Source organism: Natator depressus, chromosome 9, assembly GCF_965152275.1.
Source record: "Natator depressus isolate rNatDep1 chromosome 9, rNatDep2.hap1, whole genome shotgun sequence".
NCBI classification, from domain to species: domain Eukaryota; kingdom Metazoa; phylum Chordata; order Testudines; family Cheloniidae; genus Natator; species Natator depressus.
In genome coordinates, this window is record NC_134242.1 from 96,290,097 (window position 1) to 96,305,136 (window position 15,040).

At 45.4% G+C, this 15,040-nt stretch overlaps 1 protein-coding gene across 7 annotated transcripts in view; it reads left to right on the top strand.

The window, feature by feature from the left end:
- ARHGEF6 (Rac/Cdc42 guanine nucleotide exchange factor 6) overlaps nucleotides 1-15,040 on the top strand; it is a 50,821-nt gene that overhangs the window by 20,676 nt on the left and 15,105 nt on the right. For all 7 annotated transcript variants that reach the window (XM_074962696.1, XM_074962699.1, XM_074962698.1 and 4 more), the window contains exons 7-12: nucleotides 1,487-1,582; nucleotides 2,987-3,109; nucleotides 5,257-5,395; nucleotides 9,947-10,006; nucleotides 13,318-13,464; nucleotides 14,298-14,384. In XM_074962696.1, the coding sequence (XP_074818797.1) occupies nucleotides 1,487-1,582; nucleotides 2,987-3,109; nucleotides 5,257-5,395; nucleotides 9,947-10,006; nucleotides 13,318-13,464; nucleotides 14,298-14,384 (652 nt within the window). The remainder of the gene's footprint in view (nucleotides 1-1,486; nucleotides 1,583-2,986; nucleotides 3,110-5,256; nucleotides 5,396-9,946; nucleotides 10,007-13,317; nucleotides 13,465-14,297; nucleotides 14,385-15,040) is intronic.

Genomic DNA, 15,040 nt, shown 5'->3' on the forward strand with positions numbered 1-15,040 from the left:
TCCAAAACTTCACTCCTCTGATGGTTAGAAACCTTCGTCTAATTTCAAGTCTAAACTTCCTGGTGGCCAGTTTATATCCATTTGTTCTTGTGTCCACATTGGTACTGAGCTTAAATAATTCCTCTCCCTCTCCAGTATTTATCCTTCTGATAAATTGTCATTGTCAGGGTCTAGGTGCAGAAATAAGATGTAGTCCAAAATGTTTTCCATCACTATCATGAGAAAAGCTGGTGTGAATTTCAGATTCCATCTACATCCAGTCACAAACGTAGGATTTTATCAAACCTTTGTTTTTCATTTGTCCAAACAATGGCATGTAGATATCTCTCTGCCTACACATCAATAGGCTCAACGTGCATAAATTATTCCCATTTCAGTAACCTGTCTCTGATGCTTACTGCATTGGTTTTATAGTTATCTGTCCTAGGGAGTAGCATAAATAGGCACAACATGCATGCTTGGATAATTCCATCTCAGAGTCTGCCACCCCCTCTTTAGAAGTTGTGCAGTTGTAAACGTGGAGTAGCGGTTTCTCTGGATTCTGGTGCAGCATACTGTGAGGAGAACGTAGAACTCCAAGAGGTTATAAGCGCAGAGGTTAAACACAGAGACTTTTTCCAGTTTGGAGAGATCTGAGGGTAGAATCTCAAGCCCTTCATATTTTCTATGGGAACAAAGTTTCTGTTTTTTAAGTCACATGGTGTCCAGATTTCCTCAAACCTTTCGAAATATTTGTGGGGATAAATTCAGCAATGGAAAAGTCTCAAGACCCCAGCCTTTCTTCCCCACAGGATGCATGCTGGCCTTCTTAGTCACAGTTCTTATCATGGGATCCAGGGGCACAACACTAGGTGATGTGACTTTCTCGTCTTGCTGTAACAATCGTATCTAGAAGTCTGATTGATCACAGAACTGTAGAGAGCACAAAGGGAAGTAAGGCTGAAATGACCAAAGGTGCTGAGATGATGATGGGAAGACTAGCAGGAAGTGCAGGGAGCATAGAGATGGTCATTGTAATTTGTATGCAATAGGTCCTAAATGCCAGGTGCTGTACAAAGTCCATCCCTGGAAGAGGTTACAATCTAAAGCTCCGATCTTGTAACATGAGTCAGGGTTGGCCTGCCTATGAATACTATTCTGCCCATACCTCTGTGTCTACATCTTCCTTCTCCGCCCCCAGAAGAAATCCTGTCTATATCAATGAGGACAATTAAACAATGTGAGACGATTACATGATTAAAATACAATTCAGTTAATCCTTGAGAGCAAACATCTTCTATAAGGTATTATTTGTGTATCATGAATTTTGGTTTTGTATTTCATTACATTAATTCATGTTTCTGTTGAAACAAATACTTTAAATCTCCCATATTTTGAACAGGTTATTTGGAGATGTTCTTAGATGTCTTTTTTTTAAATAAGAGATTTGTTTTGAACCATTCCAAAGTACCTATCAAGTACTATTTCAGTATTTTAATTCTTTCAGGCTAAGTGTGGTGGATATTGCATCTTTACTGGGAAATGTTGAGGAAATATGTTCATTTCAGCAAACACTGAATCAAGCCTTGGAAGAATGTGCAAAGTAAGCATCTGTCATTGCAATTAAGGGTGATGAGTTACTAACATGTGGTTAAAAATAATACAAAGGCCTATTTATTAACTTTGCTCCTAGCTATTGTCTGCACATTTGTTTTAATATAGAAGAAAACAGGAGGAGCTAGAGAAGGCTGTCATCAGTGCTTAGAGGGTAAGAGAAGGCAATAAAAATAGTGGTGTGTGTACCTCTGAGGTGTCTTCTGAACTGCCCTGCTTAGAAACAGAAAGTTAAGACTGGCATTTGCCTTTAGGAGACCGATGCCCAGTCCCATTGGAAGGCAGAGGGAACTGAGTGTCTAACTCTCATAAGCCTTTTTGAACAGCATCAATGTAAATCTTTTCCTTTCATCCCAAGTGAATGTACCATCCCCAGCTGTCAATATGACCAGGGCAGAGCCTGGACTAGAACTGGGAGAAATGGATAGTTCTGTCTCATCCCTCTTACTGAAAAGAGAAAAAGAAAGCTGACTAACAGGATAGCAGTGTGGGGAAGCTGGGCAAAATAGCAGAATAATTTCAGACTCTGGGCTTCCTTTCTCTCTCTCATCTCCTATTCAAGCACTGCACAGAGCTTCTGAGGGAAGGAGCCATGCAGGACAGAGGCTCCTTTGCCCCAAAGCAACAGGCCAGAGATGTCAGAGAGAACACTCCCACTTTATTAAGCAGCCACAGCAGAGACCTGAGAGGCACTTCCAAGTGTGTCCTCATCTATGGAGGGTTTGACCACCTAAAGTTATACCGCCCCAGCTAGAATTCTGAGTTAGAGCTGTCACTGAAAGGCTCCAAGTATGTACTTAGGGTGAGCTAAACACTCTACACCAGTGGCTCTCAACCTTTCCAGATGACTGTACCTCTTTCAGGAGTCTGATTTGTCTTGCGTACCCCCAAGTTTCACCTCACTTAAAAAACTACTTGTTTACAAAATCAGACATAAAAATACAAAAGTGTCACAGCACACTGTTACTGAAAAATTGCTGACTTTCTCATTTTTATCATATAATTATAAAATAAACTAATTGGATTATAAATATTGTACTTACATTTCAGTGTATAGTATATAGAGCAGTATAAACAAGTCATTGTCTGTATGAAATTTTAGTTTGTACTGACTTTGCTAGTGCTTTTTATGTAGCCTGTTGTAAAACTAGGGGAAATATCTAGATGAGTTGAGAGACCCCCTGGAAGACCTCTGCGCACTCCTAGGGGTACGTGTACCCCTGGCTGGGAACCACTGCTCTACATACCTGAATTTCTACCACAGCTAGCACTGGCAGCTGGTTATGAAATATAGTGTGTCCATTTCACTGATGCTTTGACGTGTCTGAGGACCTGGTTCATTAACTCTTGTTTCAATGACGTGCTCTGAAGATGTTGCTGCTTATATTTGCAGGCTTTCTGAGAACCAGCAGAGAGTGGGAGGCTGTTTTATGAACCTGATGCCACAGTTCCGATCTCTGTACCTCACGTATTGTGCTAACCACCCTTCCGCTGTTAACGTGCTAACCCAACACAGGTCAGGAATGGCTCGTGTCGAAAGACCAAACCATCCGTTTTTTAATAATGGCAAGTCCAGCTAGGGCCTTTGCCTGGGATCTCGACAACAGGATCCCAAGGCAACATGATTGCACGGAGTCTTTCCAAAGACCCTGTGTGTGTGCGGAGGAACCTGCCACCGTGCTGATCAACCTGTGCTCACCTGCTTCCCTGCAAGAACACACAAGCATCCCACATAACTCTGACATGCTGACATCAGGGGTCTGATCATGTGAGGTTCAAACACCTTCAACTTGCATTCACTTACTTGTGGGTGCTCCACACTTCTCAGGATCAGGCCCCAAATACGGCATGAAGAGGCTTGAAATAGAGGTTTGCTCAAGCAAACGACAAAGAGGCCATGCAGTTCTGTACGTTATTGCACTAATCATGGCAACATTCTCATTCACGGTGTGACTCCTGGACAGACATCTGCATGTGCCTTAGCTGTAAACTCAGAGCTAAGAGAGTCCTCTGAGGTGACAGGCTATTGCTCCGTTCCCTCCAGTGCTTGCTTAGCTCTCCTGCACACATCTGTGAAAGCAGTGATCTCATCCCAGGGTCTGAGTTCTTGTATTTTTAAAATGGAGGCCTTTACAATGTTTCTCTTGTAACACATCTGATTGTAATTTAGCGTAATTACAGTCCTGACTATTGTCAGTGACTCCTTCATTCAGTTAATTAGCCAGAGAATGTTTAAAATGCGCATCTAACTGATCTGTTTTGGTGAATATGCTGATACACACAAAATGTGCTCTCCAAAGTGTTATGAGCCAAAGCTGGCATGTTTTGCATGTTTAGTAGGTTCCAAGGCCAAAACAGACCATTGTGATCATCCAGTCTGATCTTCTGTAAAACACAGATCACAGAACTTCCCCAAAACAATTCCTAGAGCAGAGCTTTTAGAAAATCATCTAATCATGCTTTTAAAATGGCCAGTGATGGAGAATCCACCACGACCCTTGGAACAACTTCCAATGGTTAATTACCCTCACTGGGTAAAATTTACACTTTATTTTCAGTCTGAATTTTTCTAGCTTCAACTTCCAGGCATTGGATTGCGTTAGACCTTGGATTGTGTTAGATTGGATTGTGTCCACTAGATTGCGTTAGCCCTTTCACTGCTTGATTGAAGAGGCCATTTTTAAGTATTTGTTTCCCACGGAGGTACTTATAGACTGTAATTAAGTCACTCCTCAACCTCTCTTTGTTCAGCTAAATAGACAGAGCTCTTTGAGTCTGTCACTGTAAGGTGTGCTTTCTAATCCTTTAATAATTCTTTGACTCTTCTCTGAACCCTCTCCAATTTAGCAACATTGTTCTTGAATTGTGGACACAGTCTTCCAGCAGTGGTCACTGGTAACTTAGTGATCTCTATCAAGTGTGTTCTCTAGAAAGGAAACTCTGCTCACTATTCCCAGTGGGTTGTTCAAGCACCCAGCAGCAAGTGGATCCAGGATACCCATACCTCACACCACAGGAGAGAGGCCTAGTGGTGATAGGCAGAGCCCTGACAGTACTTGGCATGCCTACGCTACAGCAGCCAGTAACAATGGTCCCTACTTGCCATCTAACATGAGCAATTGTCATTACAAATGTGTTCTCTGTACATTGGGCCTGTGCTGTGTCTGGGTCCTGGCACAGGTATGTGGGGGTGGGGGAAGGGTGCTAGGAGCCATCTCTCACTGGGGACGCCATGCAAGGATCAGTTGCAGTGGGAGGGAGCACAGGTACTGCTCCTTCCTAGTGTTCCTGGGGTTCAAGTCACCCTAGGGGAACTTGGTTTCCTACCCCTGGTGAGCTGGCCAGTGCACTAGTGTGGGGAGGTGGCTGCACCTACCCATGGTGGTTGCACAGAATGCACATGCCTGCTGAGCACCAGGGTTTTCCATGTCCTCCCCTACCCCTCTGAGCTCTCCTTGGGGACGAGTGGCCTTGATCTGCCAAAACCCCAGCCTGACCCTCTCTGGCCCACTGTGTTTGCATCAGCTGGCAAATGTAGAAGAAGCTGGATTTCTTTTGCAATGGGATGTAGCTCAGAACTGGGCCACCATTATTTGGACAGTGAAGGCATTAGTAAAACATGGCCCTTAGAAGCAGGTGAACTTTCCTTATCTCTGTTTATAGTGATGAACTGGAGAAGTTTATGGAGAACCAGGGCGCGTCCAACCCAGGGATTTTGATCTTAACAACAAGCCTCAGCAAACCCTTCATGAGACTGGATAAGTACGTCACCCTTCTCCAAGAACTGGAGCGGCACATGGAGGTAAATGAAACATAGCATCTGCCAGGCAGATCATGGGTGGGGTTTTGTGCTGCCAAAAAACTGCATTGAGAATTGCTTGTACCAGGGGTCCTTCTGTCTAGATATCGAGGGGGGGGCCTGCTACTGTAGTAACTGAGCATCCCACATGCTTCAATATATTTCTCCTCACACACTTCTGTGAGGTAGGACAGTGCCATTATCCCTGTTCTTCTGGCACAGAGGAATTAGAGGCTGGACCAAGGTCACACAGGAAATTTGTGGCCAAACAAGGAACTAAACTTGGGTCTTCCAAGTCGGAGACTAGCATCCTAACAGCTGGGCCATTCTTACTCTCAGGCCTTATAGCTGAGTCTAATCATGATGCTTAATCAGGTTCAAAGTGCTCTACTCTAACATGGGTCAGCTGAGCAGTGAGGGCAGGGCGCAACTGGGTCACAGCCACTGTGCTGTAGCCTATATAGAGACTTAGTGCATCAGCTTGCCCTCCTCAAAGCTACAAGCTCTCAATCCCCCATCACCCACCACCTTTCCTGTGGAGCATCGTGACCCTGAGCCCTGTTCTCTGGACACTGCAGCAGCAGGAGGGAGGTATGGGAGAGCAGGGGGCTCTTGGACACCATGGCAGTGAGGGCTATGAAAGTACCGGGTGCATAGGCTAACGAGATAGGAGGTGAAGAGGGGAGGGCAGCAGATTGGCCAGCAGTCTCATTTTGAGCAGGACAGATTTTGGCCTCTGTCCTGGGTCCCCATGTTGTGTCCTTGAGGGGCTGAACCAAAATCGCTGTTTTGTTTGCAATTCTTGCCTGCAGCCACGAGAGGCCACTGCTCCCAGTGTAGCAACCAAAGGCTGCTCTGCTGTTGCTCCGGGCTTCTCTCGGCACAAGTGCGCTCATACCAGTGAGGCAGCTGCTCTGTTCATGCACCAGGTTTATGCATGAATAGACCCTCCCAGTGGCAAGCAAGAATGCTGCAGGCAGCAGGCGCATACAGTGGGGAGAGGGCAATGAGGAAGGAGGGTATACAACCAGGATGGGGCAGAGGAAGAGTGGAAACGGGGCTAGTGCAGGCAAGGAGGAGCTACCCTAGGAAAACTGCTGAGGCACAAGCAGACCTGGTGACACCAGATGGGGGTAGGCCCCTAGAGGGTGGATAGGAGAGGCTGCTCACCCGTTGGGGGGTGGGGATTTCTGGAGGAGGGTCTGGTGAGGCTCCAGTGTTAGGCCCCTCTTCCGGAGGGTTTGCCCAAGGCAGCTCCAACATGGCTGCTTGTGGAGTTGCCGCTGTCCAGTTTCCCTGCAGCACTGGGTGAACTGGCGAGCAGCTGTGGCGCTCTGCGGCAGTCATGGTGGGCCACGTGTGGTGCTGAACGCACAAGGTGGCAGACAAAACATCTATTTTGGTTCAGCCACTCAAGGACACAACATGGGGACCCAGGATAGTGGCCAAAATCTGTCCTGCTCAAAATGAGACTGCTGGCCTATCTGCTGCCCTCCCCTCTTCACCTCCTATCTCGTTAGCCTATGCACCCGGTACTTTCATAGCCCTCACTGCCACGGTGTCCAAGAGCCCCCTGCTCTCCCATACCTCCCTCCTGCTGCTGCAGTGTCCAGAGGGCAGGGCTCAGGGTCACGATGCTCCACAGGAAAGGTGGTGGGTGATGGGGGGCTGAGAGCTTGTAGCTTTGAGGAGGGGGAGCTGATGCACTAAGTCTCTATATAGGCTACAGCATAGTGGCTGTGACCCAGTTGCGCCCTGCCCTCACTGCTCACTGGCACCAGGGCAGGGCTCTGAGAAATGCCCAAAGCAGGCTCAGTTTTGAGGCTCACAAAATAAGACATTTATATTTTTGGAAAGCTGCTATAGTTCCCCACAAGCCCCCATGTCACTGGCTTATTTGGAAATTTGGCCCTAGCAAAATCTATCAAATGCTGGCAGCAGCAGAGGGGTGAGAGAGGGGAGATCAGGTCACCTGGTTACGGCACCGGGATAGGATTCAGTCCCAGAGGACACATTTTATCGAGACTTTTTATCCAAAATACGTCTTAACTCTGGATGGGCAACTAGAGGCTTGTTCACACCACAGAAATGTCCTAAAAATGTCCTACCCTTGATAACCTAGGTTCAGGTGAGTTGCTGTGGTGATAACATTGAAAGCCCTAGTACAGATAATCCGTCTGGTTGCTGATCCTGTTTCTGCCCAGGCCTGCTATGTTTGTGTAACCCAGTGGTCTCTACCTTTTTATGCCCAAGATCACTTTTTGAATTTAAGGGCAACCCAGGATCTATCCTGCCCCTTCCGCAAAGCCCCACCTCACTCACTCCATCCCCCTGCTTCTCTGTCACTCACTCTCCCCCACCCTCACTCACTTTCCCCTGGCTGGGGCAAAGGGTTGGGGTTCGGGAGGGGGTGCGGGCTCTGAGCTGGGGCTAAGGGGTTTGCAGTGTGGGAGGGGGCTCTGGGCTGGGTCAGGGGGTTGGGGTGCAGGAGGGGGTGAGGGGTGAAAGCTCTGGGAGAGAGTTTGGGTGCAAGAGTGGGCTCTGGGCTGGGGCAGAGTGTTGGGGTGTAGGAGGGGGTATGGGCTCTGGGAGGGAGTTTGGGTGCAGGAGGGGGCTCCGGGCTGGGGCAGAGTGTTGGAGCGCAGGAGGGAGTACAGAGTGCTGGCTCTGGGTGGGGAGTCAGGGCTGGGGTTCAGGGTGCAGGAGGGGGTTCGGGGTGCAAGAGGAGGTATGGGGTGCTGGCTTCGGGAGGGGGCTCAGGGCTGGGGGTTGGGGTGAGGCTTCCCATCGCGCAGCACTTACCTCTGGTGGCTCCCGGTCTGCGGCGCAGTGTGGTTGCCGCTAATGCAGGCTCCCTGCCTACCCCAGCCATGCCACTCCCAGAAGGGCCAAGGCACCCCTGGAGGCAGGGGGCATGTGGCTCCACGCGCTGCCTCTCTCTGCAAGCACCGCCCCCGCAGCTCCCATTGGCCACAGCTCCCCACTCCCGGCCAATGGGTGCTTTGGGGACGGTGCTTGCAAGCAGGAGCAGCGCATGGAGGGAGACCCCTGCCCCCCAACCCTCCGGGGCTGTGTGGGCCGCGCTGGCCACTTCCGGGAGCGGCGTGGGGCCGGGGCAGGCAGGAAGCCTGTCTTAGCGGCAGCCCTTCTGCGCTGCCAGAGATCGCGATCGACTGGTTGGTGACCACTGGTGTAACCCCTGCCTGCTTGGTGTGACGTCCTGTCTCCCTCTAGTGGCATCTAGCCCAGCTAGAGATTGATGAGTCAGCTACAGCCTTAGCTAAGAGGCATGTGGCTTTTAGCTCATGCAGTAGAGGCTCATATAGTAAGCTTCAGAGGTCCCAGGTTCAATCCTGCCTGCTGATGACTGGTGTCTCTCCGTGTTACATCTGCTCCTGGGACAGCTCAGGCATGTTTTCTATAGCTGGGCTAAACAGGGCTTGGTCTGGTCTGCACTTTGCAGTTGCGCACATCAGCAACGGCTAATGTTTCTAGTGTAGGGCCCAGGCTAGAGAAGGAACGGGGAAAAGAGAAACTCCCCTAACTCTCTCACTGACTGCAGCCCATGCTCCTCTGACTGCATGCCCACAGCTGTTGTGGCCAACACCCTAACCAAGATGAGAGAAGAGCTGGAGGGTTGGTCAGACGCAGGTCACCTATTTTTGTTGGTTTCTAGATTGTGAACATGGTGAGTGGATTTATATGTGCTGCACTTTGTATGAGTGTATAAATGTGATAGAAGTGGGAGTGGCTGTATGTTGTGAGCTTAATTTGTGCAGGGGCTTGCCAGGGCTGAGCCTCTGGGCTTGCTGCATCAGTTATGAAAGTAAAACAATTTTGCTTGAGCCCCCGGCACCTGTTGAGTCCCAGCACCTCTTTCGTTGCACGTTAAGCACTGTCCTTGGCCCATCTTCCCATGACTGGCCCAGCTATTATGTCCAGCGACTGGGCTCTGGATTATGGTTGTAAAGAGTATATAATGTATAGGCCAAATTCTGCCCACAGATCTGTGTGAAATACTCCAGTTGTCCTGCCCTGATCTCTGCCCCTCTAGCCTTCTGTTCTCTGTGCAAGTGCAGAGCTCACAGTGATGTTAATGGGAATTCCATAGATGGGAGGTGAGCGGTGGAATATTTCATACGAGAGTCAAGATCTGCTTTGTGGACAAGAGAGCAGAACTTTGCCCTATACAATCTGGCATTGGGCTGTAGATTTCTTAAAAAGCAACGTTTGGTTGAGCTGAAATGGTATCTATCCTTGATCCCTTTTCTTTTGTTGAACAGTTTTGCATCAGTGCATCACTTAGTTGCTTTAAATCACATTAGGCTGACAAAGGCAGCAGAAGAGTGAAGGGGCGGGGGGGTCCTTCACCCCATTGGGATGTGTAGTTCCCCTGGGCCATGTTGCATCCTCCCTGTGCTGCACTGCAGCAACACAGCTTCACATGGCCATACAGAATTTCCATGGCTTTTAAACCATGGCAGGAATGGGGGAAATCTGCATTTCCAAACGCTGTTGCTCTTCATAACTAACAAAGATTTCTTCCTTCGCTAGGAGGCACATCCGGATCATGAAGACGTTTTGAAAGCATTCACATCTTTCAAGTCCCTTGTGGTAGGTGGTGATTCTCAAAATAGAGCGCTCCTTCTCTGTGCTGTGTTTCACAAAGAGTGAGTCAAGCCTGACATTTGTCTCCTTGTGAAAAGGTCTTTTAGAATGGAAAAGACAGGTTACGGAGACACCTTATTTGAAATTTTGCCTGACTGTGCCATCTGGTAGCGTGTTCCAACACTTGCATTGTGATCTCTATAGTGTAGTAACTTCACTAGATAAAGAACTTATTTTAAATGCGTGCCACGTAAGGAAGCCACGTGTGGGTGGGGAGTTTCCTTTCATCTCTTTCCCCGTTACACCTTTGTCATTTTTGCTACATGTAATTGTACAATTCCTTACTCATTAAAATGAGCTATGAAGGATTAACACAAGTATATGACTCAACTGCAACTTCTAATAAAGAGATGCATTCTGGGCCTGATCCAAAGCCCATTGATTTAATTGGGATTCTTTCCACTGGTATCCATGGACTTGGGATCAGGTCCTTGTATATTATAAACATTTATAACACCATGTGAAATGGCAATAAGTAGAGAAGTTATTAGTCTACTGTCTCTTTGTGTCTTTACAAATAACAGTAAAGCAATCAGTAGCAATTCAATAGTGAACATATTTCAATGAATCATTCCAAATCACTTTAGAACCTTTCTGCAAATGAAAGGAGAAAGAAAACCTTCCACATGGTTGACTGTTTTACTGGGGAAGATTTAATGCTCAGTTATCAAGAAAGTTATGTTCTGTGTCTCTTAAGCTACTGAATACCTTTCACTATAACCACTCCAGATGTGGTCCAGCTTCCTTCCTTCCTTAGCAGAGAAGATGTAAGTTTACAATGATTAGCAATGCAGATGAAGAAAGGAGGAAGGAGAAATTTCATAGAAAACAGGAAACAGGGTGTTGTTACATTTACTTAGAAGCTCAACAATTTGCATTCATTATAGCAAATAATAGGGAAGTAATTCAGTTATATTAACTTCAAAATGGCTTTAAGCTTTAGAGATGCTCGTAATTTAAGGAGATTTGTACTTGAGCTATTCATGTACAGTATTAAGTCCTATTGTTAAACTGTCTGTGCATAAGGCTTCAATGGGATTTGCTGATGCTCAGCACATCTCAGGATTGGGCTCTTACTTATCACTGTAGTGTACTTACTATATGTCTGAGGTGAGATGGTCAAAGAGTTAAATTTTGCCTTCAGATATGCCAGCATGACTCTCATGGAGTCAGGGATCAGTCAAGTGTATGCTTCCAAGCAAAGCGTGTGGGTTGCAGAAAGCTAACGAAAATGCTATTTGTAGCCCTGTCGTAGCAGCAGAGTGATAACAGTGGTTTCAGTTTATAGGGATTGCAGAAAACTTTTGTAGGTTTTATGTGGGTTTGCATCTCCTGAACTGCAGGTTCAGCCAATCAGGGTCACAGAAGACCCATCATGTGACTTGTACCGCATGACTTTTGGCACAAAGTTTTGCAAACCAAAAAGGAAACCACTAAACTCTGGTTCTAAAAATGAGTGTCTCAAGGGGATAGCCAAAAGGGGCTTCTCCTTCAGTCACAGCGAAAGGGTCACAGCCCCTGGAGGATTTGTACAAAACTGGGTCAAATCCTGAGTTTGAAATGGAGTAAGAAATAAGAGCTTGGCCAGCGTGAGGACTGAGTAAAAACTGAGCCAAGGCTTGGCCTTGCAGGATTTTTCCTCCCAAGTCATCAGAACTTCACCCTATATCAGGTTCCATAATGAAATGCTTGCACAGCCCCACTGAGTAGCACATGAGCTTTAGGACAATATCCTGCAATCCTTTCTCAGTCAGCACCTCCAACGACTTCACTGGGAATTTTGCCTGTGTGCATACTGTATAGAGACTTCAGGAGTTAGGGCCTGATCCAAAGCCTATTGAAGTCAATAAGAGTTTCCCCATTAACTGCAGAGTGCTTCGGACCAGGCCCTTTGCCCTCAGAGAGTGAGACTGTGTGTGTATAATCAGTACTCCTGAACCGAGATACAATTAATAAGATAAAATTTATAATGACATTGTTAGGTTTTTTTAAAAGTAAATTTTTCTGAGCAGCTCTGGCATTTTCTTTTCCATTTGCATCTTGTATAATTATTCCCATATGGCAATTAAGGCAGCTGGAAAGAAGAGCAACACATGGAGCTCATTGGAGCTATATGGATTTAGACAGGCTGAGCGTTTGGCCTATTCTGTTGAACTATAACTAGATATTCTGGTTTTAGGTCAACTTAAATGGATTCCTTTTAAGTTATTCTATTCCTCTGTCTATGTACTCAAGATGTGCAAAATTCACAGTTTTTGTTATGCAGTATTTAATAGGAAAATATTTGCTGATCTGGTTCATGCAGTTTTGCACCCCTTCCAATTTGACTTTATTTACAGTTTGAACAAAATTGCTGTTTTCTCATTAAAAACCTACAAAAATAGAAAGTTCACAATTCCTACTCTGTGGCCATCTTGGCTTAGAAAATGGGTACATTTTTCACTTAGATACAGGACTGGTTTGACAAAAGAACATATACCTCAGTGCCCCTTTATTTTCTCTTTTTCTAATTTTCATTTTTAAAATATCTTCTGACTTTGTAATTCATCAAAATGTTGTTACTTTAACAAACTTAGTACAATAAAGCAAATTTCAGATTTCCTGCTTGCATGAACACAATTGTATAAAGCTGAGTGATGCTGTTGATTTCTCATTGGGATAATTGGTGGTGGCCTGGTCTCTTCTGGTCTTCCTCTAAGGCCAGATTTTTGATACTTTTTATTAAGGGGCAGTTACAATAAGCCAGAATCTTTAGCCAGGTTTATGTGATCCTAAATAAGTAATAAGTAATATACAAAGTAGAATGTTAGGGCCAGATTTTTAAAGGTATTTAGGCACCTAGTTGGATTTTCAAAAGCACCCACGCACCTAACACCCATTGAAATCAGGTTTCAGCGTAGCAGCCGTGTTAATCTGTATCCGCAAAAAGAAAAGGAGTACTTGTGGCACCTCAGAGACTAACAAATTTATTTGAGCATAAACTTTCGTGAGCTACAGCTCACTTTATCGGAAGCATGCATTTTAGATGTCTAGATGCCTTTGAAATTCCTAAATACCTTTAAAAATCTGGCCTGTAGAAAGAAAGACATTCTCCTTGTGAAGTGGTCACACTAATGACTGCATTTGGTGTTAGCCATCAGAGTGACAGGAGCATTGCCAGAAAATCTCCTCTTGGTGGGCTAGAGAAGGTTTGATTCTGAAGTTTCCTGTTCTCATTTTAACAAAACTTTTTTTTGTCTGTGATATCGGCTTTACAGTCACAGTGCCAGGAGCTGAGGAAGAGGAAACAACTTGAATTGCAGATCCTTTCAGAGACCATTCCAGGATGGGAAGGAGAGGATATCAAAACCATGGGCAATGTAATCTATATGTCACAGGTCATGGTACAGTGTGGGGCAAGTGAGGTAAGGTGTTTAACATGGCAAAAGTCCTTCTCTCCCTCTCAGTGCCAAAATGGAAAAAGAATGCTCAGGTCCAAAAATTTTCTTTATCGTGGCATTGTTTGTGAAAGATGCTAAGTGCTCTGGCCCCAGGCCAACAAAGCACTTAAGCATCTGCGTACCTTTAAGTTCAGGATTCAGTGGGACTGCTCATATTCTTAAAGTTAAGCATGTGCTTAAATGCATACCTGGATCAGATCCTGAGTGCTCAGCACCATGCAGGCTCATGTGCTATCTGACTCGCATTTATCTCTCAGACAAAAAGCTGTTTTCGTGTTGTCAAGCGAGCATGCTTCTGTCATCAATCTATATGCACTACTCCTGTTGCCGTTACCAGAAGTTCTGCGGGTAGAATCATGGCAGGTTTTGACCTTTACGTTTTAAATAAACAAGTGAGACATGGTAACCTCTAATGCTCTCTCTCTATGTATTAATATATGTGTTATATATTCTATTACATATATATGTGTATGTGGGTGTGTATTATATATGAGTAATTTCTTACTACAGTAGCTCTTACTGGTTTTGATTATTTACCTATTAGAGCATTGGTACTTCTCATAGCCAGCCAAATTAATGCTTGGTAGTATACATGTATCAATGTTTATAGACTCTGAAGGGATATTAAGTAAAGAAAATAAGTAAATTTTAAATTAATAGGCCCAGTTCTGGTGTCCTTATGGTCATTGGGAACATTGCCATTGATTTCAGTTGCAACTGGATTGCGCCCATTATACTAATGTCTCTGAGGAAAATGTATGTGATGCATTATAAGATGGATGTATTTTTCACTTTAGGAGAAAGAAGAGAGGTATTTCATGTTGTTTTCCAATGTTCTGCTAATGTTGTCTGCAAGCCCTCGGATGACTGGGTTTATCTATCAGGTAGGCAAATTTGATTTGAAGTTGCAAGTATTTGCGCGTAAAGAAGGAAACCAAATGTCTGTAATCAGATTAAATTCCTCTGCTTTCTGAAATTTCTCTGTTGTGGTGCAAACACCCCACCGCCAGGAAACAGAGAACTCTAGTTTATCATACATACCAGCATGGGGAGTCGTTAGATAGTTTCCACAAGCATGAGTGCCCTTAAATTAAAATATCTCACTTTCTTATACTCAGAGAGTTCTGAGCAATTACTCTGGTGCATGCACAATAAATGCTGACATGGCTTTACCATTCTGAACCCAAATAGAAACTTCAGACTGGGTGTTGGTGGCGTGTACCACCCCCATCTCAGTAATGCCTGGTTAAAAGCTTTCGTTATGACCTTTTTTTTAACCATAGGCTGATAATTTCCATTTTACATAATGCAATGCTCCAGGCAATGCATTTTTTGGGGGCTTACCACACTACTGAGTGGCGGAAGTCATTCTGTTTTGGCTTTAATCCCCACAGCCTACTGGAGGCATGAAATAATTCCCAAGAAAGGAACAGCCTCGTGCTGATTTATCACACTCAAGCACACATGTACAAGAGCAATCATGACGATAGTAAGGAGTCATGATGGGCATTCTTTGGCTTTGATTTGAGACTGACAGCTC